At 42.6% G+C, this 24,012-nt stretch overlaps 1 protein-coding gene across 2 annotated transcripts in view; it reads right to left on the bottom strand.

The window, feature by feature from the left end:
- CABLES1 (Cdk5 and Abl enzyme substrate 1) overlaps window positions 1–24,012 on the bottom strand; it is a 74,059-nt gene that overhangs the window by 10,674 nt on the left and 39,373 nt on the right. Inside the window, exons 4-7 of one of the 2 annotated variants that reach the window (XM_054816021.1) lie at window positions 18,057–18,134; window positions 7,984–8,083; window positions 6,332–6,488; window positions 5,431–5,534 (exon numbers count right to left, since the gene is read on the bottom strand). In XM_054816021.1, coding sequence (XP_054671996.1) covers window positions 5,431–5,534; window positions 6,332–6,488; window positions 7,984–8,083; window positions 18,057–18,134 — 439 coding nt within the window. The remainder of the gene's footprint in view (window positions 1–5,430; window positions 5,535–6,331; window positions 6,489–7,983; window positions 8,084–18,056; window positions 18,135–24,012) is intronic. The other variant, XM_054816022.1, reaches the window with a different exon arrangement.

Here is a 24,012-nt window from a genome sequence, read left to right on the forward strand (position 1 = left end):
CTTCGTGAGCTCTGTTCATGTTCTCTGTATACAAATCTGTGTATATTTTAGTTTGGCGATGGAAGTTGCACAAGACAAATGAAAGCCTTGATATATGGTAGCTGACAGATGCCTGGACAACACGACGAATGCTTCGGCCGAAGTCTGTACTCTGCACACTTCTTGCATGGCTGGCAGTTTTGAACTTGGAGGTTAGCTTGCGTGTTATTCACAAGCGTTTTCAAGCAGCTGCTTTCTCATAGGAAAGCTGTATATATAGTTTCATAAATAGGGGAGGAGGGAGGATGCCTGAAATGGTTGGAAAGACTGGCAAGATGAAATATTGTTGAAAATAAATCCTACTTTGGCATGCTACCAGTAAAAGATGATCTAGCCTTGGATGCCTCTATCTCCCACTTAAGAAGGATAAAATCAGAATAAAACAGGTGAATAAAAGGAATATGATAGGCTCTCTTCAGCTGTCCTTCTGTGTACCCTCTGACAAATCTAATTCACAGAGAGCAGACAGAAGACTGATACCTTTAACAGACTTTCGGTAGGTCAACGGTAAGTTCTCAACCACGTAACAAATAAAAGAAATCAATGACTCCGCAGTGGCTGGCTACCTTAATGCGTACCAGAGGTGACCAGCTATGTAGCTATAAACCGTCAGTAACCTAATGCATATCCTTATGGCTGAAGATGCATATATATGGGAAATCCTGCTACAGCAGAGGCTTAAAACAGTGATGGAAAATAGGAGAGATTCCTTCTTTATAATAATAAAAAAACCCAAAACACCAAAAAAAACCCCAAAAGGAAAAGGAAGACTAAAAGAAGATGTTTCCGTTGTTAGAAAGTTATTAACATTCATGGATTTTAAACTGAAAGATTTAGAACTTCACAAAGCAATTAATCTCAAAACTGCCTCTTCGAATTAAAGTACATGGAAGGATGCTAGTTTATTTTATACAGTTAACACACTGAAATAATTCTCAATTAATACAGTGCATCATTGTTACAAAATATGTGTTTATTGGAGTCTCAGCCAAATATAGCATCAAATACATACAGCGCAGGGTTTAAATATGACTATATGCCATCACTGTGATCCTCTGCTCCCTGAGGCTTTTGGGTACAAGGTCAGCAGCTGATAAAGAAGCAGTCTGGAGATGCTTAATTTACAACTATGGAAGCAGCTCGAAGAATAGGGTGATGGCACCGAAGGACGCTGGCTGTAGCAGAGTATGCCTGACCTTGATACTCCTTGTGAAAGACAGAACGGGGAAGCGAGAGACCAAATCATCGTGCAGGGCTTTTGTTAGACTAAATGGCAAGGGCAGCAAGCACTTCTAATTTTAAAATCACATTGGAGGACTAATATTTAATAACACAGCCTGGCTGTGCTCGACACTAGTCCTGGCAAATGCAGGCTGAGAGTCAGCCCGCTGTAAGAGCACTGCAGACTTTTGCAACGGTGCTTTTTTATTACTGGTGTAGAGATGTCAATTTGTTTTGACATAATTAAACCAAGGCATTGAAATTGTAGTTAAGTACCCAAACCAATTTCCAAGTGTATCCCTTGGGCACAGATAGATGGATATTGCAAGGATGTTATTACAGAAGGGTCACTCAAAGTCAAGATGCTACTGATCTGGGCTTTTCTTCTTTTGCTGCAAGATTTGGCAGTGCACAGCAGCCAGCTAACACGCTCCTGTGTTTCTGTGTTACCAACAAAAGCAGGACTGCGGGGTCAGCCTCGCGCCTGTTGCAGAGTGAGTTTTCTCCTCCTGCATGGAAGGAGTTTGTTTCTGCTGGCAAGAATGCAGGGAGGCCAGGGAGGCATGGCCGAGGCTGGGCGTACGCTGGTTGACACGAGACTCTAGCAAAGAAATTACTGCACTGTCTGGTAGATAAAGTTCCTATTCTAAAGAGATTTAAGAATCTGCAAGAATTCCTGTTTTAGCAGTATCAGCCAGGAAGACATCTGTTAACCATGACATGATGTTTCCCTCCTCCCGCCCGCCCCCCAGCGTGAAATTTTTCTACCTCTTACTGTTTATATTGAAGCAGAGATTGTAGACTCTCCTACAAAGACAACACAGTGAAGTCAGGGCAGACCAGAATTTAAATATGACTAATACAAATAGAAGCCGTAGAGTTTGTGTTGGGAAAGTACTGAAGTGCTTTTTCAGAATCGTCCCTTGACAGGCTCTTTGTGGGTATTACTTTTAGAAATGTGACAGGGAAGTGTATACCCTTTCAAGCCAGGAACTTCACTGCAACAAAAAGACCAAACTGAAAGCATTTCTCCTTCCCCACAGCTATCTTCAAGGAGGAAGCTCAGCTACCCCTTGAAAACAGCCGAGGACTTGCAGTTAAAAATCCTCTGCAAGTCAGGACTAATTCAGCTCAATAAAATTACAAGAGTATAAAGTCAATGTCAGTGACGATAAACTCAGGCTCCACAAAAATGGAAGGAACTGCATGTCAAGTGCTAACTCCATGTATTTCAGGGTAAAATCCAGGCCGGACCACACATTTTGTCCATCTTACGCCTCGGGATAAAGCCTGCAGTGTTTACTGATGCAGCATTCACACAGACCTCAACAGTGGAGAAATCCTGGCCTGCAGAGCACGAGCCAGGCTCCCAGGAATAATATCAGCGCATGTAGCTCTATCCCGCAGCCAGCGCTGCAGCCCAGCATCCAGCCTCGCTCATCCACACCGCCATGTGTTCACATTCCTCTCGCACACCTTCCTCCCATTAACTGCTCTGACATCCATACGGAGGCGAGGGGTGGGGGGGAATATCCACAACCTTGCAGCTGCCAAGCATTTATGCTAAATGCTGACCAAGTAACGAAACTTTAATTACAAGCTGCAGCTCTCCACACACAACAAAATGTTCGGCGCTGACATCAGAGCTGCTCTCAGCTGCTCCGGCACTTGCAAGAGGCAGTAATTACAGCTATATTCCGCTTAGGACCAGAGACTGGTTTCAATCTGCGTACAGCAGCTCTACAGCTCTGCGGTCATTTGGCAGAGGTCTGCCACTACCGCAACGGCTGTGCACGGTCAGGGAAAAAACCACAGGTTTCTTGCTGGCCTCAGACTGCAATTTGGTTTAATTGCAGCATACGCTGATTTTTGTATTTGGGGAAGAAAATTACTTGAAATTAGAGCCTATTATGCTCCTGTTCACACTGATGTGAACTGCAGGGAGGGGGAACGCCAGCTGAGTCAGGAAAGTCTAATATGGATGCAAGTAAGTTCTCCTACATAGCCAATATGGCCTTATATTCACCAGCTCAATGCACAAGCCCTCCTTACCCGCAGCCCGAGGTGCAAAACCCTATTTAACCTGCAAGCTCCCAGGATGCTCCAGCACTACCTTTTCTCCTCTCGGTTGAATGAAGCACCAGCCCCCCGTGAAATCTCTCAGACGAGCACTGAAGAACAACCACCCGCTCTTCAGTTTCTTGGAAAGCTGTGCAGCTCCTGCATGGCATCACAGCTACATTGCTTCGACGGGGGGCGGGTGAAATCCTTGAGCAAGGCACGTGCCTGTGATTCTCACCAAAAGAAACACAGCACTTAATGTCCTTCAGCCCTTAGATCAGTGCCTGCATTCAGAGAGGGAGATGGGAGTGCTGCAGACCCTCAGGCAGTGCTGAAGTGAGGGCTGAAATGCAAATTCAGGCAAAAAACTCCAAAATGTCAAATAAGACATTTTTCCAGACACAGCAGCAATTAACCCCTAGAGAAAATGAAAAAGCAGGGAGACTCCTGTCAATGCAGATATACTCTAGACAATGACATTGATTTTAACAATTGCCCTTGAAGTCCAATTTTCACTTTTAAAGCATCTAGCCATACCAGTGGAAATCCCCAGTCAGCTCCTTTTTGCAATAAAAGTACAAATACGGACCTCAAAATGCTGGAAGTAACCAGCATATGGAAAAGAAGGGCTTCAAAGAGACCTCCCCTCAGATGGAGACCTCCCCTGCAGGACGCTATCCTGGCTGCCGTATTTTGACTCAGCCAACCATGTCCATCTCAACACCAAGTCGAAAAGAGATCAAAGATCTTGGATGATCCTGAAGGACTCAGATTGCCTGGCATGCGTTTGCGGCCTGAGGACGGTTAGAAATACAACCATGACAGCTAAAGCTATGTTCATTTTGGATGCCGGTTAACAACACCTTTCTCTTTGAGGGAAGACAGCTCCCTCTCCATGACAATAACCATATCAAAACCTAACAAAATATTTTCCCACCCAGATGTAGCTGCCATAAAAGGTTGACGCTCTGTGGGCTGGCAGCCAAAAAATAACTTGCCAACCCTAAGAGTAAAACTGGCTGAAAGTAAGCAGAGGACATACTGGACTTCCCATTCGAAAACTCAGCACAAACACAGCCTCAAGAGCTCAATTAAGCCTCTCTGTGCAACAGGCAGAATTCTCCTGCCAGCAGGGAGATAAGCTTCAATCTACACGGAACACCTGAAATCCATTTATTTTGAAGAAGGAGCACCCAAGAGTCCTACTATCAAATAAAGACCAGAGTGGAGGGCAGAAGAGAACCTGCAAAGACTGTACTTTTACATTCATTAGCAGTTTCTTAAATAATATCTTCTGTTCCAAGTTAAGTGAGGACATGGATGACACTTTAGACTTCAGTGTTTCAAATCCTATCCTATTTGTACATAGATAAGAGTACTCCGCCACCACTTTGTGAAAAAAAATAAAAGAAGCTTTTCCCTGCTGCCTACTACTACTTTGGATGTACGATTCAGACAGATACAGGCTCACACACATATGATGGCTCTGCACCAGACTTGGTGCAACCAAAAAAAGTCTCTCAGCACAGAAAACATCGAGTTTGAGCACAGATCAAGGAACAGTTATATGTCTGTATTGTTTACGGGTTGGGACATAGTGAAAAAAATACAAGCTCTGCTCATAATTGCTGCAATTAAAGGAAGGACTATCCCACGGTGAAATAAATACCTGGGAAACAAAGGCTCTACTAGACACCAAAGTGCCGTTCCGAGGAGTGAACGATAAGCATCAAAACACAATGCAGCTTCATGACTTCAGAAAAACCCTAATGGGCATCCTCCTATTTTGTAATAGATGCCAATTAGAGGAAGTATAACTTTTCCTCTGAATGCGAGAGAATGAACACATTGTTCGAACAAGCCTTTCATCTAAAGCATTTATGAAATACAGCAGTAATAAAAGCATTTACTTTTGTAACACCTCCACGAGTTTGCTTTTACATGTCCTGGTAAGTAACTGTCATTTAGAACAAAGCATTCCAAACAGCTGTTATTAGTAGATTGAAAATAATAATAATCTTCTTAAAATTTGGCCAAATGTAACATCAACCTTCCAAATATTGTTACCAAAATTTATCTGTGCCACACCTAATTTTGCATATCACTTACCATATATGAAGGAAATATTAAAACCCGCTTATGTTTGCCACACGGCCATTGGGGATCGTCTAAAAGATTTGGGTCGTATTCAACAAAGTCTCCTAGGTCGCTACCTATAAAACAATGGTAAATATAAGAAAGGAATTCATTACATCAAGAAATCTTTGGACCTAATAGAAGTGGCAAATGAGTTCACAGAAAATGCACAAGATGATCTTCATGCAAGATTTTTGAAAGAGTGGAAATATTTCTCTAAATCTTGAAAACTCTTAAGTATTTCAATACTAATACAATCTGCAAAGATATAGAGGACCTACAGCTTATGAATTACCTGGTAAATGTGAATTTAGGCCTTAGAAAAATACAAAATTACATAAAGCTCGACAATGACTTTTATTCCCGGCAACAAGTTTTCATCTGCTTATGCAGATGTTATGATTTGTTTCATTTAACATGCCAAAATACCTTAAGCATATAGTGCTTTGGCTTATGTTTTGTGCCTGGTTTTGTAAACACAGCCCTTTCCAGCCTAATAAAGGTCACAAGTATGATTTACACCTTCAGCTTATGACTACTGTGTTGCCACTGTAAATTTTCCACAGCAAAGGAAGGTAACGACGAGCCTGATGCAGGAGGAACAAACAATGTTGGTGACAGGAGGAGACACATTGAGTGCCATCAGGGGCTGTCAATACAACCAGCAGCCTTGCTTACTTAACTTTCCATCTTCAGTAATCCAGCTTTGCTAAACAAACAGGGAATGAGCTGTGTTTCACCCATGACACGAGACTGTATTTTGCTTAATTCAAGCAAAAAAGGGAGCTATAACATAACATACGTCCATACTTCACAGTAACTGCCTATCATCAGGTTACCCAAGGATATTAAAACAAGCTTCTTGAGAGGTTACCTGCATCAATGCTCCCCTGGGTGCTGTTAGCTCTTGCCAAAGAAAGGCTACGATGGCTTGCATTGCGAAATTGGGAGAAGGATGAGGTGGAGTCTATCGTGTTTCTCCGAGTTCCCAGAGCATTGGTGGGAAATAGGAACTGTGTATAAGAAACCGTCTAAAAAGAAAGTCAGAATGGACAGTTATTCTCAGCCCAGCTCGAGCGCAGTGGGATGCCTTTGGTGCATCCCAGTTGGAAGCAAGGGAAGCCAAATTAGTGGAGGATTTTCTGGATTTAATAGTTAGGCACAGATGAATAAACACCAGTCACCTATGTTTGCTTCAGTGCAGTCAGTTTATCCATGCAAAAAAAAGCTTTTGCAAGGGCATTAATTCTTCAACAAAACAAAACCACAAACACATACACACAAGCTCTAATACACTGGATTTACAAAATCCTACTCAAGGGTCAGATTTAAAAATATGTCAGTTTGATTGGGTTTTTTTCAGTGGGCCTTCTCTGTAGCAGATTTCAGCTCTGCTGAAACAGCATCATCTATACAGGTCCCTCAGCACAGAGCTGCCAGAGGCAAATCACTTGGACGCTGTTAAACTTAAAACACTTTCTCCAGTATTTTTCTCCTTTAGGATTTTGTCTGGCAGAGTCTTATTGGTGTCGTAAGTGAGCTCCGGTTTATAGCAAAGGTTGCGGGAGATCACTTACTACCTCCCAACATGGACTAAGTGTGAATGAATAACTTGCAACAAAAATATTTTTAGAGCATACTGATCCTCTGCTTGTACCCTTGGCTAGGAATACGCTATGCCTTGCCTCTTGTAGGTTTACTTTCCAAAAATAACATTATATTGAAGAAAAAAAAATGAGTCTCAGACTCTAGAGTAGTTTATGAGGAGGTCAGAGCAGGTATCAAATAAAACGTGAGCTTTAATTTATTTATAAGCAGACAGATTGTCCTCAGGAATTTACAGTCCGTGGTCTGGCCTGACACCTGGTTAGGTAAGCACACCATGTGTAGCAGCATTGACCTAGGGCCTTTAAATCCATGTATGACAGCAGATTGGGTAAACTGAACTGTAAAAAGTAAATCAGGCTTTCAGTAAAAAATGTTTTCATTTATGATTAAACTTGTCTCTCCTCTATATATTTGTTTAAAACCGATCACTTGCCCTAAAGATTCATAATTGCTTATTCTATTCAAGTGAATGCACTCTTGGATTTTGAAATACTCATCACATTTGTACTGCTGTCTTCCTGCTCTTTGGAAAAATACACTGTTAAGCAAAATTTATTTTATTAAATTGAGAGCAAACAGAATTACAGCTTACAACTCTCACCAGAAATTATTTTCAAGCCCCTGACAATATACTGTGCAGTGATATCTCCTGCTAGAGCCAGGGGAAAGCTGTGCGATTCAGTAATGCTTTACAGACTCAGATGTTGCCAGAGGCAAATTTCAAGGAGACAGAGTTGTTTGCACTGACAGCTTGGGCAGTCCTTCTGAATGTCTGCTAAGCTTATTTACAGCTTGCACATACTGTCCTTTAACTACTGTGTTACACTGCATGTTATAATTTATGTTTATATTTATTAGTTAAGCCATTTTTCCCTTATTACATAAAATCTAAAGGAGTAGGAACTGCACCATCCCCACCTTCCCATCTGCTCCGAGCTCCACACCTTCCAGACCAATTATCTCTTTCAGACACACTCCAGTAGAATGGCACTGGCGTCCACCGTCCAGCTTCATATCCCTGGGAAACCAGAGCAGAAACAGCTCTTAATACACACGCCTTGCTCACCTTCCACCGCCCCAATGCTGAAATAAGGTAGCAGCATTAATCCAAACATGCCAACTCAAAGCACAGACCAGAAAACATTTCCTATGGGCAGCCCTTGTGTTGTCTAAAACACATTATAGAGAAAACCCCCATTTGGTTCCAGGTTGCACCTCATACTCCACCTATGGTGCAGAGCAAGGTTCCCCATCGTTGGACACCTCTGACAGAACCTGGCACTGGGAAGGAACTGGAAGTCATATACATTTCAGATGAGATCCGACAATCTAGCTTGAACACTTGACTGCAACGTATCCAGCAGACAGACACTCCCAGAGTACATCCCCACGTCCCCCTACGCCTTTGGACAGAGGTAATTGCCTGGGAAAGCCTCTGGGAGGGATTCCTGCTCCTCTCCTTCCTGCTGGAGGCTGGCGGGAGAAGCCCAGCTCTCCATTGCCTCAGAATGGAAACTTGGGGATCTATTTTATAAGGACTGACCCACTCAGCATCTTATACTTGGAGGTAAATGAGATGCCTGAGACAACCAGGCTGTATCCCATGCTTTAGCCTCGTGATCAAAATGTGAGTGAAGGTAAAAAAGACTATAAGCAAATTTGCACTCCGCAAATGACAGCTGTATACAACTTCAGAGTATTTATCTCACAGTCATTTCCGCTGAGGTCCAAGTATATGTTTAAAAATCTGTGTGGGAGAGATGCTGACACTGTGGCAGGCAGAAGCCCTGCAGGCTCTTCACCCAATTCCAGGGCTGCGCTATCTCCTGCTGTGTCTCTGCACACCCTGTTTCCTCGTCTTCCCTTTCCAACCTGACACTCACTTCTCTGAAATGTGGCAATCGTGAGTCCCCAGTAAATCATGTACTTCACTGCTAGAAAAATCCAACGTGTCTATCGTCTGGAAAACATACTTCTGTGACAAAGGAAAAAACTGTATCAAGTTTCTAATCCCAACAAAGCCCTCTTAGTTTCTTGACTGGAGTTCACTTAGCACAGTGTCACATTATCATTCTTCTTTCCTGATATCGTACTACTGAGGGGCTGGACAAATAATTATGTAAAAATAACCCTCTGTCAGAGGCACGGGATTAGCCTCTCCGCCCTTGCACAGAAAGTGATTAAAGGAACTATTTCCCATAGAGATAAATGCCAAATAGTAACCATTTCAGCAGATCTTATCTACAAAACAAACAAACACACAACCTGAGGAAGCCCCCAAACCCCAAAATGAAAACAAATATCTGAATTACCTGAAATAATATCAGAACAGTTTAGTTTCCTTCCACACCAAACCTTACAGACATAGAATAAGAAATAATGTTGTTACGACTTTGAAAACAAGTCATGGAGAAATTTCTCCATGCAATTAACAGACAAGGATAGATAACTCTGTAATTCATCAAGTGAAAATGTGTCACCCTTTGAAGAGTCAGCACAGCAGCTTTATAAAAAAAGAGCAGCTCTGAGGACTGAAAAGAAATCAGTGCTCTGGGAGCAGTGTCAGCTGGCACATGTGAGCACACACGGGAATGATTCCTGGACATTAGCTAAAGATCGATGGACATTAATGCCTCCGTTTTCCCATCGTTCTGATGTTTCTAAAGAAGACTCTACCTTCAGGACCCTGTGAACAGGGTCCCTCATCCTAGGTGTTTTGCACAGGCTGCTTAGGTTCTCTCCCTCCTCTACATATGCTCTGTATTTCTAGGTAGTACATGATTGCGTGTGTTGTAAACCACAGCAATAAAATATTACTGTTTGGAGAGAAACCTGTCCATAAAACAGAGAACTAAACTCCCTCTCTTGAGGAAAATCAGTGCTAACCAATGTGTAGCTTCTTAGCAACATATAAAAGGGAAGGCTCATCCCGGCTTATACCCATCCTCCTCTCACTGGGAAAAGAGCTTGATGAATACCTAATAAGAAATTCCCAGGCAACTTTACTGTATCCTTTTTGAATTCCCTATCACTTTGACCAACAGCAAGCCAGTCAAGTTTTTGCAAGACAAGCTTTGATTTTTTTTCCCCTCCCTCCCATTACAAATAAAAAGCTCACAAATGTCTCAGCAAAGCTCTTGCTGGGAAAGCAAGCCCAAGGGCTGCCACCCTGCTGCTGGGGGAGCCCCAGCACAACTGCTTCCTCCCTACATCCCCAAAATCCCAAGAGCAACTAGAAAAGACTTGGGGGGATGCCTCCACTTTGCCCTCTCCAAATGGCTGAATCGTGCCTGGGGAACAGTCAGGATGGTTGTTGGGGTACAGCCATTGCACCAGTGCTGCCAACCACCACCAAGTCCTTCAGGACACGTGCCCTCGGGTGGCACCATGGTCAATGGGCCCCGTGGTGTGGAAGCATATGGAGGAGGCACTTTATATAAAAAAAAAAATTAAAAATCAAGCTTGCACTGTGTTTAAGGTATTTAGATCACTGATGGGTCTGAGGAACTGCACAAACCAATATCCAGTAATAAAAGATGCTTACAAAACGCAGAGTAGAAAAGATGGTCCCTGCCAAAGAGGCTTTTAAGTGAAGACAACTTCCTTCCTCCTCCTCCTCATTTTTTATTTTCCTGTTTTATTTTCCAAAAGTGCTTTTTAACAGTGTTTTCAAGGGATTCAAGCAGACACCAAAAAGCAAAAATAAACCATGGGAACTTAATTTTACTACCTTCACTTTATTTGAGCAGAGAAAGCTTGAGGAAATGAGATGATCAGGGATGACATTTCCTTAGGAGGCAAAAAACTAGATCCCAGTTTCTGACAAAGTTTGGGGAGTTACTCTGAGTTACATCAATGTCAAGCTCTAGGTATTCTATTCATGCATACCATTTCCAGAAAGATGAGCAGTGTTATAAGCTACACTCAAAACTAAGCATATTGTTTTAGTTTCTCCACCTAACAGAGTTCACGCATTTTCTTGGAACAGTACCAGGTGACTTGGGATCCCACATTTGTTGTGGGACAGTGAAAAGTTTTATGTCTTTTATTAGTCAGGGCATGATTAACAGAATATAAATTGGATGCTATTACCTTTGGAAGTATAACATTTCTTTAATGAATCAAATGTTATGCTTTGACGTGATCTACAAAGCCCCATGCAAGACTCCTGCTGGGCACTTGCTCTTTAAATGACAGCAACAGTTGAACACTTTAACCTGTGAATAATTTAGGAGTCCATTAAATATTAAATAGATTTCCAGATACATGAAAAAGCCTTCTGCTTATTGCACAAAGGAATCTGATAATTGTTATTTACAGATGTTAAGCCTTTTGTGTCTATATTTTATGCTTAGTGATTCCTGACTGTTAAGATTTATTCTAAAAGCAAAGGTGGTTCATGAGACATCAAGAAAAGATACTGGTCTTATCCATCACGGTTAATAATTTCTACTTATCGTCTCTGTTTATAGGGACAAGGACAATGACAGCTTTGGAAAAGACGTGCTGCCAGCCAGTCCAGCAGCAGATCTCTCGCTGCCAAAGACTGGCTGCTTTAATTGATCGAAAGCTTTCAGATCCTAATTGCCATTAGTGTTGCTAGAACAACAACTCCAGTGGCAGTTTATAGGGAGTGGAGGTGGAGAAACTCCTGGAAAGACGGCTCTAATGAGCCAGCATCCTTTTTCTCTCTCCAAACATATTCAGGTGTCAGTACGTCAGCTCTTGTCCTGATGTTTTGCCCAACACAGGGAACACGTTCAAAATTTAAATCTATTTGCTTTTGGGGGTTCATTGCTTAATTTCAATCTAAAGAAATGGGGCAAGTCACGAAAATGAGCAACAATGGCTCTATAAAATTCATACACGAGATGATTAATTTTGAAATTTCTTGGTGTGGGAAAAAAAACAGATTTATGTGTCCTTCTGTAAAGCTAATATGCACTTAGTTTTGGATTTTGTTCGATTTGGGAGAAGTAAGGAAAGCAGGCAATGGTAAAGCAAAGCAGGGATATTTCAGTTTCCCTGTTATCAGCCAAAACCAGATAGTTATTCTTCCCCAAGCCTACAGAATGATAAATGTTCAGGAAAAGCACTCGAGATTGATGACTTAATCAAAACTGCCTGGCATACAAAATCTGTTGGGGAAGAATAGCAAGGAACTTGGTAACAAATCTGAAGGACGTAACAGAGTATCCCACTTTGCTGTGTGCTTATTTCTACTATCCTCACAGCAATTTGGATGGTCTCATTTCTCCTGTAAATATTCCCATTTTCCATTCTCACTGCAATGGTTGTTACCTGACCTGCCAAATAACTGATGGCAGGGGTTATTAGGTGAGATGACCTCACCGAAATGCTTCTTTTTGCCTCATTTTGCATATGAGTTTCTTACCCAGTTTAAACAAACAGAGATTTCAGAGTTTAGGTAACAAAGGCCATTAGGATTCACAGATCGTTGTGTCTACATGTTATCTGAGGTGATGGTGCTGAAAACCTCTTACTTGCAGCGTCACTGAACTCATTAGTGTTCTGGCCACCACTCAGTTAAATTTAAAATTAAATTCAGCACTGATTTATCTTTAGAAACTGGATGAAGCTGGTTTGTAGCACAAATTCTTTTTATCTAATGACTTGCTGCTTTACTTCAGAAGAATGGTCCATTTCCTCGGCTTCAATCCATTTGATTACTCATATTGTAACCTTAACTGGAAGCAAGTTTAGTCAGATGAATACCTATATTCTTGTCAAGACGGCAATATCCAGCAGCTATGCCTACTGCAGGTTAAGTTTCTAACCACTTAATGAATTCACTGCCATGAAGAATAAAAGATGAGGTGAACTGGCTGGTTTTATAAGGACACACAAGATCTGATACTCTGGATTTTTCTGTCCTGTAGCTCACCACGTCCAGCCCCAATGCCAGTCAGCCACCGCGAGCCCCGCGGCTGAGCGTCGAATGTAAAACTAGCCATGTTGCAGTGCCACATCCGTGCGACACCACTAGCTCTGCTCCTCCCCTGTGTCCTCTAGATTAATCTTCTGGGCAGGACTTCACAGGAACTTGGAAGCTCTTAAAAGGTTCTTACAACATCACGAAATAAAATATCATTAGAATAGGTATGATTTCAATCTGTGAATGTTTTTGCCATTAACAAAAACAAGCTCCAAAAGTCCCTTTTCAAAAATGTTTTTAAATTATGAACCATAAAGATGCATGCCAAAGGAAAAAAATAAAAACCACAACACAACAGAACTATAAATCCAACTAACTGCACTACCTTCTTTTCCTTTATAACACCTCTAGCAGTAAGAGACGTACATTGCCACCACCTTTTTTGAAAATGCTTAGGCACCCTAAAATACCAACGAGAACTGGATTACTCTCAGTTGGCTGCAAGCATTGTAAAGCCCTTCTGCTGGCCACCATGTCCTGCAGGCCACGTGGAGCAACTCCAACAACATCCATGAGGAGCACCAGAGTTGTCCCATCTCCTTGGATGCTGAAGGAGAAGTAGCGCCTAGAGAAGCTCCAAGAGTAGGCAAGCAATGGAGAATGGGTTCCCTTCTTTCCCTGCCCAAGAAATCTGCCTTTTCCAGGGTACCTACCTGTAGGCAGAGCTGAACCTGGTCCTTCTCCATCCTGACTGGGGTCACACAAAGGGTCCACAGAGCGCCCTGGCACAGACCCTGGTGGGGAGCAGGGTGGGTAGAAACCTGCAGGCATGTTCCCTGTGCTGGCTGCAAGGGAGAGCCTGGCCGTGACAGTTCCTCTTTGGGGACATGCATAGTGACCCTAGTACCTGGAGCATGACCTGCCTAATGGCTAAAAGGCTAATGTCTGCTGGGTCTGATCCCCAGCTCCTGTCTCAAAGGGCTGAAATCCAATTCACCTCAAACCATCTGCAGTCCATCTCCAAATGAGTAATTCCTTCAAGTCTTGTTTAATCCATCTGGAAACGGCTCCCCTCTTTGGTCCGCCATGACATGAATCCCCTCTGAGGGCCTAGAGCAGGTCAGCACACGTGTGTATGTGCATGTGCTGAGGTGCACAAGCTTCCACCGTGACAACCTTTGGCAAAGGAGGTGTGCGCCACAGCAGCTCAGGGGTTGCACAAGGCGCACCTCTGGTAACTGTCATTACCTCTCATTTTCTGCCCATCTTCAGAACTAGATGGGAATTAATTCTCATCTCCTGCAAAGAAGATATAAAGTGGATGCTGAGCCAGAAATCCAGTTTCAATACCCTTCACAAAATAGCTCTTCCATCTTTTAGAGTATTACATTTAAATAAGAAAGAGGAACTTGCAGAATGGTATTAGCATAACATTACATACGATGCTTCAAATTTGTCAGCATTATTAAAGAATACTGGGGTGTGAACATGATCCACAGTATATCAACAGTGAATAGTGAGAAAGGAGAGGAGAAACAATTTTTATAAAGCACAAATATCTCTCCACAATGGTAAAAAAGGTTCAGTAGTCACTGCTGCATCTCCTCATGGATATGTTTTGTTTGTAAACTTTACTGTAAAATCTCTGTGTGGTAACAGCACGTATGTTTCACAGGTGAGCAAGATTTTGTTCAGCGGAAAAATTCAGATCATGAATACCCTTTAGCCATGAAGATTTCCAATACATTGAAAAAAAGAGTAGCAACCACACAACTGATCCTGCAGTACCACCACTAGCACTTGAACCTAGCCTCTAACCTGGGCATCACACAATGACTTTGTATTTCATAAAAAACACAATCAAAGCCAAACATTCGGACAACATTATCAGTGTTGCTGGATCCTGTAGGTGCTACCTGCCTCTGTAGATCAGCCTGTAATGAAAACGAGAGTTTGTGTGTGTGCCTGTTAATTTAATAACAGAGGCAATAACACAGTTACAGTGCTCTCGGTACAGGGCAACCCTCTCATCGCTGCCCTTAGCCACCACTAAACCTTGTGTAGGGTCTGATGACTTTGGGCTGTAATTCTGCAGGACACTGGGGGCCAAGGGAAGCCAGCAGGCAAGATACTCAGCATCTCTTTCAGCCCCTGCATTGCAGTATGGCCTTCCTTACATTGCTTTCACCTGGCTACATCTGCTCTCACAGCTGCTCTGCTGGGCTAGGTGGGGGAAGGAAAGCAAGCTCTGATCCTGCCCATTACCCTTCTCTTGGCCATGGAAACAGGTGAAGCTGTGCCTGTCATCATGCCACCAGCAAAGATACCAGTGATCTTAATGTAACCAGACCTGAAGAAGAGAAATTATGGCCCAGATCCACAGAAGTACCTGCCTCTCAGTGACTCTAGCAGGAGACAGCGCATCTCAAAACCCTTGTGAATTCAGGTTTTAATTCTCCCCTTTTCCCTTGCACAAAAGCACTATAAGCTGAAGAATTAGGTTTCCATTCATACCAGGTACGGACAAAATTTTGAGTACAGAAAATGCTAGTGATTACTTCTGTTGATGACTTTTTTCTCCCCACCACATCACTCTTTGCTTTGTACTTTTCACTTCTCTTCAGCGTAACAGAGAAAACTAGAGAAAGGAATTCCCCCAGCACATGGTGTCCTTCCTTCTTGGCCCCAGCAAGTACCACTACAGGGGTCTTCTGAAACCACAGGCAGCAAAAACTACCATTCATCACTGGCAGCCTCTGTGCCACTCCAGAGTATGTTTCCCTTCAAAAGCCTGCTGCCAGCTACATTTCGGTGAGCCCGCAGCTGCCTGGCTGCCGGGGAGGGGGATTTGGGAAAGATATTCCAGGGGACAGCTCAAATATCATCCTCTTATATACTTGCATGGCTCTCCTCTCCAGACTTCCATTGGTATTTGCACGACTTAAAAACACAGTCTGGGGGCTTGGGGAGGGTTCTTGCATTTGTAGCTTGGCCTCAGCATGGAAGGTAGGCAAGCAAGGGCCACAGCCTAGGTACATTGCTTGCACCTCGCTGGTAAGGGGCGATGCTACCCCATCCACCCTGGCCGAGTACGCAGAGTTTAGTTGTGTCTGCAGGAACTGCCTTTCAGATCATTTTTTTAAGTGGATCTGTTAGTGCAGTTTAGCTGCCAGCATTGATACAGTAGAGCTCTTCTGTGCTGCCTACAATATAAGAGGGGCCTGGCAGCCTCCCCAAAACACAGCTGTGCCCAGAGATTTCCTTGCTGGCCACAGTGCTTGAGAGTCGGAGCAGAGGTGGAGGAGCAGCAGCAGCTCCACCATGTGCTCCTCTCACACGGAGCAGTCTCCCCTGCACGCACGTCCACCCCGCTCTCCCGCTCCTGCCAGGGCTTACTCCAGCCTAACTGCAGATGTGCCCAACGTTCCCTGCAACTGTTTGTTTCTTTTCCTAAACTATTCAGTAATGTTTGCAGAACGTAAACCAGTTAGGACATCTTGCCCAGGGACAGACATCAGCAGTCTAGAGATTCAGAGAAAGCAAAGCTAAAGGGTGCTGTCACTATGGTACTTCAAAAGGATACCAGTGTCTCTCCCCACCCCCCTTATTTCACATCCAAAATGTGCAAGGAAGTAAGCAAACACTGTGCAGCCTGAACAGAGTGGCTACAGTTTATACTATACTGCCTCATCTGTTCTTTGCACCAGCTGTTCCTGGAAGGAGGTGCCACTGAATTGTTTCCCTCTTCCTCTGATGCTCCTCAGAGCATCAGAGGAAAGACAGACTTTTTTTTTTAAATCTTGGCTTTTTAGCAAAGGGAACAGGGCCGGATTGTTTTCTATGGGCACTTGCTACCTTCTCATCCCATGCCCTTCTTGCTGCGTAAGCATGACACAAGGTATTACATGCTGAAATAATACTCAGGTGTGCAGCTGGGCTCGTTACTGATGTAATTTAGAAGGTATAACCAGTCATCAGCATTTCAAAATGTATTCAATTTTCAATAAAGAGGCAATTTCCACAGAGCAATGACCATAAGTGAATGACAGTGTACCCAAGAAGAACGAACAAAGCTGCCAGTCTGTCAAGAATTTGCCTGATGTGTCATCTCAGTTTAATTAAGGGAAAAATTTACTGTAAGAGACGGGAGAGCAAGTCAACTCTCGTATAAAGGTGCCTCCTTTCCGTTGTGCATTAAAAATACCCTCCCTTTGTTTTGAATTACTGATGCATGAGCAGCTTGTGGCAAATCATTCTCCAGAATTGAATAGATGGCTGAAAAATACGAGCCAAATTCATCCTTTCTGCACTGGATGAATTTGACTGTAGGTGGTTCATGGTTCTTTCCAGTCCACCTCAGTGTAACAGCTGAGTATTTCCCCCAAATTTTGTGCCCTGAGGCACTGAGGCAGGCACTGAGCCGACCTCAACTACAGGCAACTCTCAGCTCAGCAAAAAGCTTCCTCAGTCTTTGGAGAACTGCTTTAATTTGAATAAACTTTTCTATCAGAGGTCTAGTGTCACCGCATGTCAAAGGAATGCAAGGCAGCTCCATGGATGTTGCTTACACCAGCTAAGAACCTGGATGGTATTATGGCCAAAATAATAAATTTTCACTGACTGAATGAACTGACCAATGGCTGAATGTACAATAAAAAGGCATTATGTTTAAATCCCATTATTTCCCTACAGTTCTGGAAATCTAGGTACAGTAGCACCACGTTTGCGTGGGAGAATGAGAAAGCTAAGACTGCTTATAAAATAAAAGTTGCGCTGTCTAGAGTACTTGTTTCATCAAAGACGAGTGAAGTCAGAAGAAACAATAAAACCAGTGCATTTTTCAAGAACATTGATTTCAGGGGGTTAGTTTTCTCCAGTTTAATAATCAAAGATACCACAACACATATAAATAAACTGGCGACTGAGAGCTGTAGTTTTAACCTGGTAATGTACCACAAGGCTAATATTGCTAAGTGCATTTCTCTCATCTCAGAGCAGATATTGAAAAGCATTAGCCTCTGTCATGCTGTTGTCTGTTATCAGGTCTACATGCAGGCCCATAAAGACTATGTAGTACACATATAAATATACATACCCGACTTGGGTACAGTCTCGATATGGCAGCACTGAAAATATGCTACAGAAGGATCTTCTGCTGCTGATAAGGACTATTCTAAAATATAAAAGAAAATAAAAGAAATCAAAGACTAAAATTTTAAAATCCCACCACAATAAGCAAAGCAACAGATGTTACCATTGAGGAATTCACAATCATAACACTTTCATCATGGATGATTTCTCCCTCTTTTTTACCTCACAGGTAGGGTATCACCCTACTGAGTCTTTACACAAGTGCTGAAGCCTGTGCCATACATTACACAGTGAATGAGTAGTGGAGTCCCATCCCCTCTGCAGGCTTTCTAGGAAGACTATCTTGAACACGTTACTTGGAATCCAGGATAGCTCTTTTTCTGGTGAAGGGAGTCCTAGTGGAAAGGAATCTACCCAGCGAGGCAAGGAGCTGTTCTGACAACTCACAATTTCTGAAACTAAACAGACAAATCCAGACGATACACACCAACAACCACCTGTGATACACACCACAACTCTGTGTCTGACTTGGGAGTCTGCATTTATGCAACAAGAATTTCCAGCTGCTGGTCATGGCCCTTCTCTGTTAAACCAAAGGACTCCCTTGATTTCAGCTTCCTGTTCCTGGAATAGGCTGATTCATGGACAAAGTCAAAGTTTGCTATTATCACCAGCTTTCAGATCCTTTCACTGTTTTCCAGGTTTGTCCTTGAGTCTTCTCCAGTTTTTCCCCAGCACCCTTCTTGGCCTCTGGGCAGCATCACTGGCCTCAGCAGTCACACAGATGGCAGATATAAACATCGCATACTTCAGTCTTACCTTTAAGATCAGTGTCTAGCCCTGACGACCCACCAGCCTCTGCGCTCAGTAATCACATCAGCCCTCTTGGTTATGATGTTGCATTGACACTCAAGCATGACCGATCCCACAGCTCCTCCATCACCACGTCTATCCCAGTCACTAACTGTCAGGGTTGAATCCCTCCTGTAAGCATGGCTTGCCTTCATTCCTTATAGGCAGGTAGCTCAAGATGTGGCTACATGAAAGCATATATTATCTGCCTGCACAGAGGTTATCTCAGAAGCCAGGCCACTCTCGCAGCAAATGCCTTGTATTTTTAACCAGTCTCCAAATCTCTGCATCATCTGCAAAGTCATTGTGTGGCATTAAATCAAATACCTTAGAGCAACCTATCTGTTGTGCAGCCACACTACTACCTTTAGCCATCAAGCTCTAACATGTCATTAAGCAACATCAAAACCACCTTGAGGTCAAGACCCACCTTCCAGAAAACTGCATGGACTGCCAATAGCTACATTATTATAGTTTTGGGAGATGCAGATTGGCAAGAAACCAAGAGAAGCTTGATCAAGATGTAAGATATAAAATGCCAATAAATAACTGATTGATTATAAATATACCCTCTTTCCTTACTACCTTCAGGACACCAACAATTGTACAATTGTACAATGTACACTAAAAACACCTTTCTTCCCTCTAAAGTTGACCAACAGGCCGCATCCCCTTAAATTGCTCTAAGACACAGTGATGGCAATTTGTGCCATCTTTTAATTGATTAGTTTTAAAATTTACTGATGTTTTACCTTTCTAAAAATCTCCACTTGTGGTCCAAATGCTAGGACCTACTGCTAGGTTGATTGTCAGGGATATTGCACTTTCTTGCTCTGCTCTGCAACATTGATTTTTCTGATGTTGCAGGCCACAGATCTGTATGTCAGGATTTCACCCAAATTTTTCATCCTTTGTCCTACACTGGTGAAAGTTGAATAATAAAGCCTAGCAAGTTTTTTTGTTCTTTACCATCCAAACACCACCATATGCACCCATAAATCACGTACCAGTTACACTGTTATTGAAACACTGTTTCCTTAAGGGACCAGCTTAGTCATTGTTCTTGGAAAAGGTTTAGATCCCCAAGAGAGCTGCTGCACGTAATGTTTGGAAAAACGTAGAATGATCAATTTTCCTTCTCCTGGATCATTTTGTTATAGCGATCCTATTTTCTTCCTTAAAAGCATGTCTAAAAGCAAAGTGGTATTTACCCTTTAATAAAGGAAGGTTTCTAATAATAAACATGCATACAGCATTAAGTTCTCCTGCAGTAGATAAAGTATGATTTCACTGTTTGTCTGAATGCTGTAACAACCCTTACCTATGGTAAATATCTCGGATCCTGTAAGACGGTCTCATGGTGCAGCAGTAAGTTATAGAGCCGGGGGGAATCAAGTTTTACATTTGAGAAAGGCAATCCATAAGCAAAACAACCTGGCATATGATTAATTTTGTGCTTGCCACTGCTTACTGCTGAATGGTTGCTACTCACAACAGCTTGCTTGTTCACTGGAAGCCTTGTTTGCTGATGTATGAAACTTGGCACAGATTTCTAGGCTGACATCAGAAAGCATCTTTGAATTTGGAAAACCACGGTACCCACTAAGCGTATTCCCCCCACTCCCTCTGGCTGCTTCTGGAAATACAGCTCTTCCACCAACGCCCTACGTCTCCCTAAAAAAAACCCCAACACCTAACTCTTAATACTTAAAGAAAAACAAACTGGTGCTTCCATGTCCACAAGCAGAGACAACAGTGGGAAGTTACCATAGAAAATTTGGTATGTGTATCAGAAGGAATCAGACCAGAAAGGAAGTAAAAAGCACCAGCCCAGACGCTAGTTTTTTTCAGATTTCTTTCCCTTGGGACCCAAGCATTGCCTCTCTCTCCATAAACTGGAGGACACTCTTTGCAGAAGGATCTCTCAGGCAAAGCAGGAGAGAAATCCACGGCCTCCACTGCCAGGATGCCACAAAACCTCATGTGCAGAGCTGCTGAAGGGGGCTGGTGCAAAAGCCTTAGGAGCTAGACTGGAAGAGAATCAGGGAGGGCAGTGGTCAGAAGCTCATCATGGAGGGATAAAATGGCATTTTATTTAGAGGTCAGATGATATGCATGAAAAATGAAAATATTCAGAGGGCTGGCAATAGTCTGCTGGAGCAGAAAGTCCAGAAACTTGTCATAAAGTACACTTTGGAGAAGAAGGTACAGTGGAAGCCAGCTTGCTGTTCAAGAAAATTGAATTATTGTTTATGGGAGAAAAGCATTTTACTGGATTTCAACTCTTCAACAAAGAGCGTCTATGGATCTGTGCAGCTCCGAATCACTATCTCCAATACCAGAAGCAGCCTGAGTTAGAGTTTTTTGGGGTTTGGGTTTACATGCCCTGATTGCCATTGTGCCACCTAGACATATTTAAAATTACTTCACAAAAAGGTTTTCACTCTCTAATTCTCACATTTCACCAAGAAGTTGTACTAATTACTATGGTTCAGAGCAACTGTTATTTTGCAAGAAAGCTCTGACAATGTGCAACTGAGACTGTAAAAGCTAATCTTCCAATTTCTTTTATGAGGTGTATGCTATGAAACTACAAAAACTTACTGAACACAAGGCTCTCCACAGAATCAGTAATTTGCTTGACTTGAAGAAGAAGAATGTCTGTTTTCTTTAGTGTCTGTCTAGGTTTGATTGTGTTGTACCAAATGGCTGCGATTAGGCAATGTGATATACATCAGATGTGCCATATACATGCGGAATACTGTAGCCTTTTTTCTCATACCAGATTGATGATGTTTGACTACCAGAGCTCTGCTGCCCTGCAGGCAAAGGTGAACACACAAACCATGGATGCTCTCTGGGTAGCAACCATCATTTTGGAGTCTCCCAAGTTCAAGTTGGGGCTATTGGAAGGTGGCTGAGAGGATGCTGTGAATAGCCAACCTCTTAGAGTGCATGTGTGTGCATTTCCACAATTAAAAGGGCAGCAAAAGAGACCTTTCATACCCTATGGGTGGTGTTTGGCCTTGGCTTAGATCTATATACTGACAAAAAAATTGAGAAAGCAATGGCATGGGGGTAGCATTGTATTACTGCTTTTATATCTGCTATATAGGATGACTCTAGAAATGTTCTTGTCCCATTCTCACCATGAATTGTTTGCTCAGCTGGCTCAGGTTGCTGTTTCAGTGGCCTGTTTCTGCTAGGTAGGAAATCTTCTGCTTCACAGTTTATAGAAGATACCACCAACAAACCTGCCGAGTAAAGTGGGTGAAACCGCATGCTGGTGGCTACCTGTGCTAATTTACATGTCAGGGTTGGCTTGCCTTTGTCTTTTAATGGGAAAATTTATTCTGTGCTATTTTACAAGACTGCTTTGATAATACAGTCTAGGAAACCTAATTTTCCAGCTCCTTTAATAAGCCATGTCCTACAAATCTGAAGAAACCAGTTTAACCAGTGCAGCGAACCATGAACAGGAAGCTTTACAAGGACTAGCTGATAAGCTGTGGTCTGTGTATAGGTGGTTTTTCTCTGTGCTAAATGGCTGAACTCTTTATTTTAACCACAGGCAGTCCTGCCTCACCGCTGGACTGCTGAAGGCTGGACCCAGAGCACAGTCGCTCAGGGCTGAGAGGGGAAGAGCTTGCAGCGCTGCAGGACAAGGACACGTCAATTCACAGGCTGAGAGCCACAAATAAGGGCAGTAACCAGAGAAAGGAGCCCTGAGCTATCATCCACACTGCAGTTTGCTTTGCTTTGACACAGTCACATGCCAGTGACACCGTTACTGAAAGTGCTAGCTACTTTAAAGCCCAGCTACCAAATTCACCACTCAAAAATATATTCTGTGTAGAAGTTTTCAAAGCTGGGTTCCACAAGTTAAGCAAAAGGCTGACATGGTGTGACAGAAGGGTCAGGGGTTTCAGAGAGAGCTCAGAGAGACCGACTCCAGCCTGACTCAGTGCCTGCGTCCTGCACAACCACGCACGAGCCACCTGGGACGAGGTCCTAGCCACGGGAAGGAGCCCCAGGAGGGTTTTCTGCCCATTGCAATACCTGTGCTCCTTTGTGTCACAGGGAACTGGGGAAGACACCAGCTTCAAAGGTCTTAAGGTACTCAGAAATGCTGTTGATTTTACCATGAACACATAAAGCAGATCCACCTGAATTTCCAGAGGAAAATTTCCATTTTCCATAATGCCTGTTAACTTCAGTGACTGCAACAGCATCCAGACCCCTCAGAAAAACAGGGTATGCACTCATATTACTTACTGCTTGACTTAGCTGGCCTTAGGGGTAACACAAAGTGTTGACTTTGCATTTTATTTTTACCTAATATTGCTGTGGCTCTTTGTCCATAGGACAAAAAGCATTTTCAAAACTGTGTATTTTATTCTGCTTGTATCTGTGTTCTAGATAAAGGGATCTTTATTATGATTATGGAAATATTCTGGAAAACTGTGTCTGCTGATAAAGATAAGACGCCAGTTGAATAACAGAAGCTTACTCACTGTTTTCTTAGCAAGAAAAAAATTCAGTTATATTATCAGACATAATGACTGATATATAAACTAAGATAAAATGCTAGGATATATCTCACAAATACTTTTTTGCAATGGATGGAGAAAAGAGTTCACAAATCAAATATTTATTCATTTCTTTCACAGGTAATATTTCTATCAAGTTTATGGATGTATTTTATATATACATCTCAGTAATTGCGCGTTCTCTGTGGAATTTGCATCATACTTTATGAGTAAGTATTTTTTGCTATAGGAAATTCCCAGAGTGTACATATATTTATGTACAAACCAGACTAAAATTAGAGGGCTGCTTTTCAGTGTTTGACTCCACATGTATTTGTTGCAAAGACAATAATCAGCTGCTAGTCAGACAATAGTTAAGTCAACACTGCTGCATGCATCTGTCTGCTACAAAAGCTGTTTCTAAAAAGCCGTTGTCTCTCAGAGCCACCTTCTGCAATATTTATGCTGATTACTGCCTTTCACTTTGTTTAATTGTATGTGTGAGAATAAACACAAGGAAAATTTTGCTCGAGCCAAGTAGCACCTACCAGAATTCAATTCATAAAACCTGTGGTTCAA

Source organism: Grus americana, chromosome 2 (genome assembly GCF_028858705.1).
Source record: "Grus americana isolate bGruAme1 chromosome 2, bGruAme1.mat, whole genome shotgun sequence".
Taxonomy (NCBI): Eukaryota; Metazoa; Chordata; class Aves; order Gruiformes; family Gruidae; genus Grus; species Grus americana.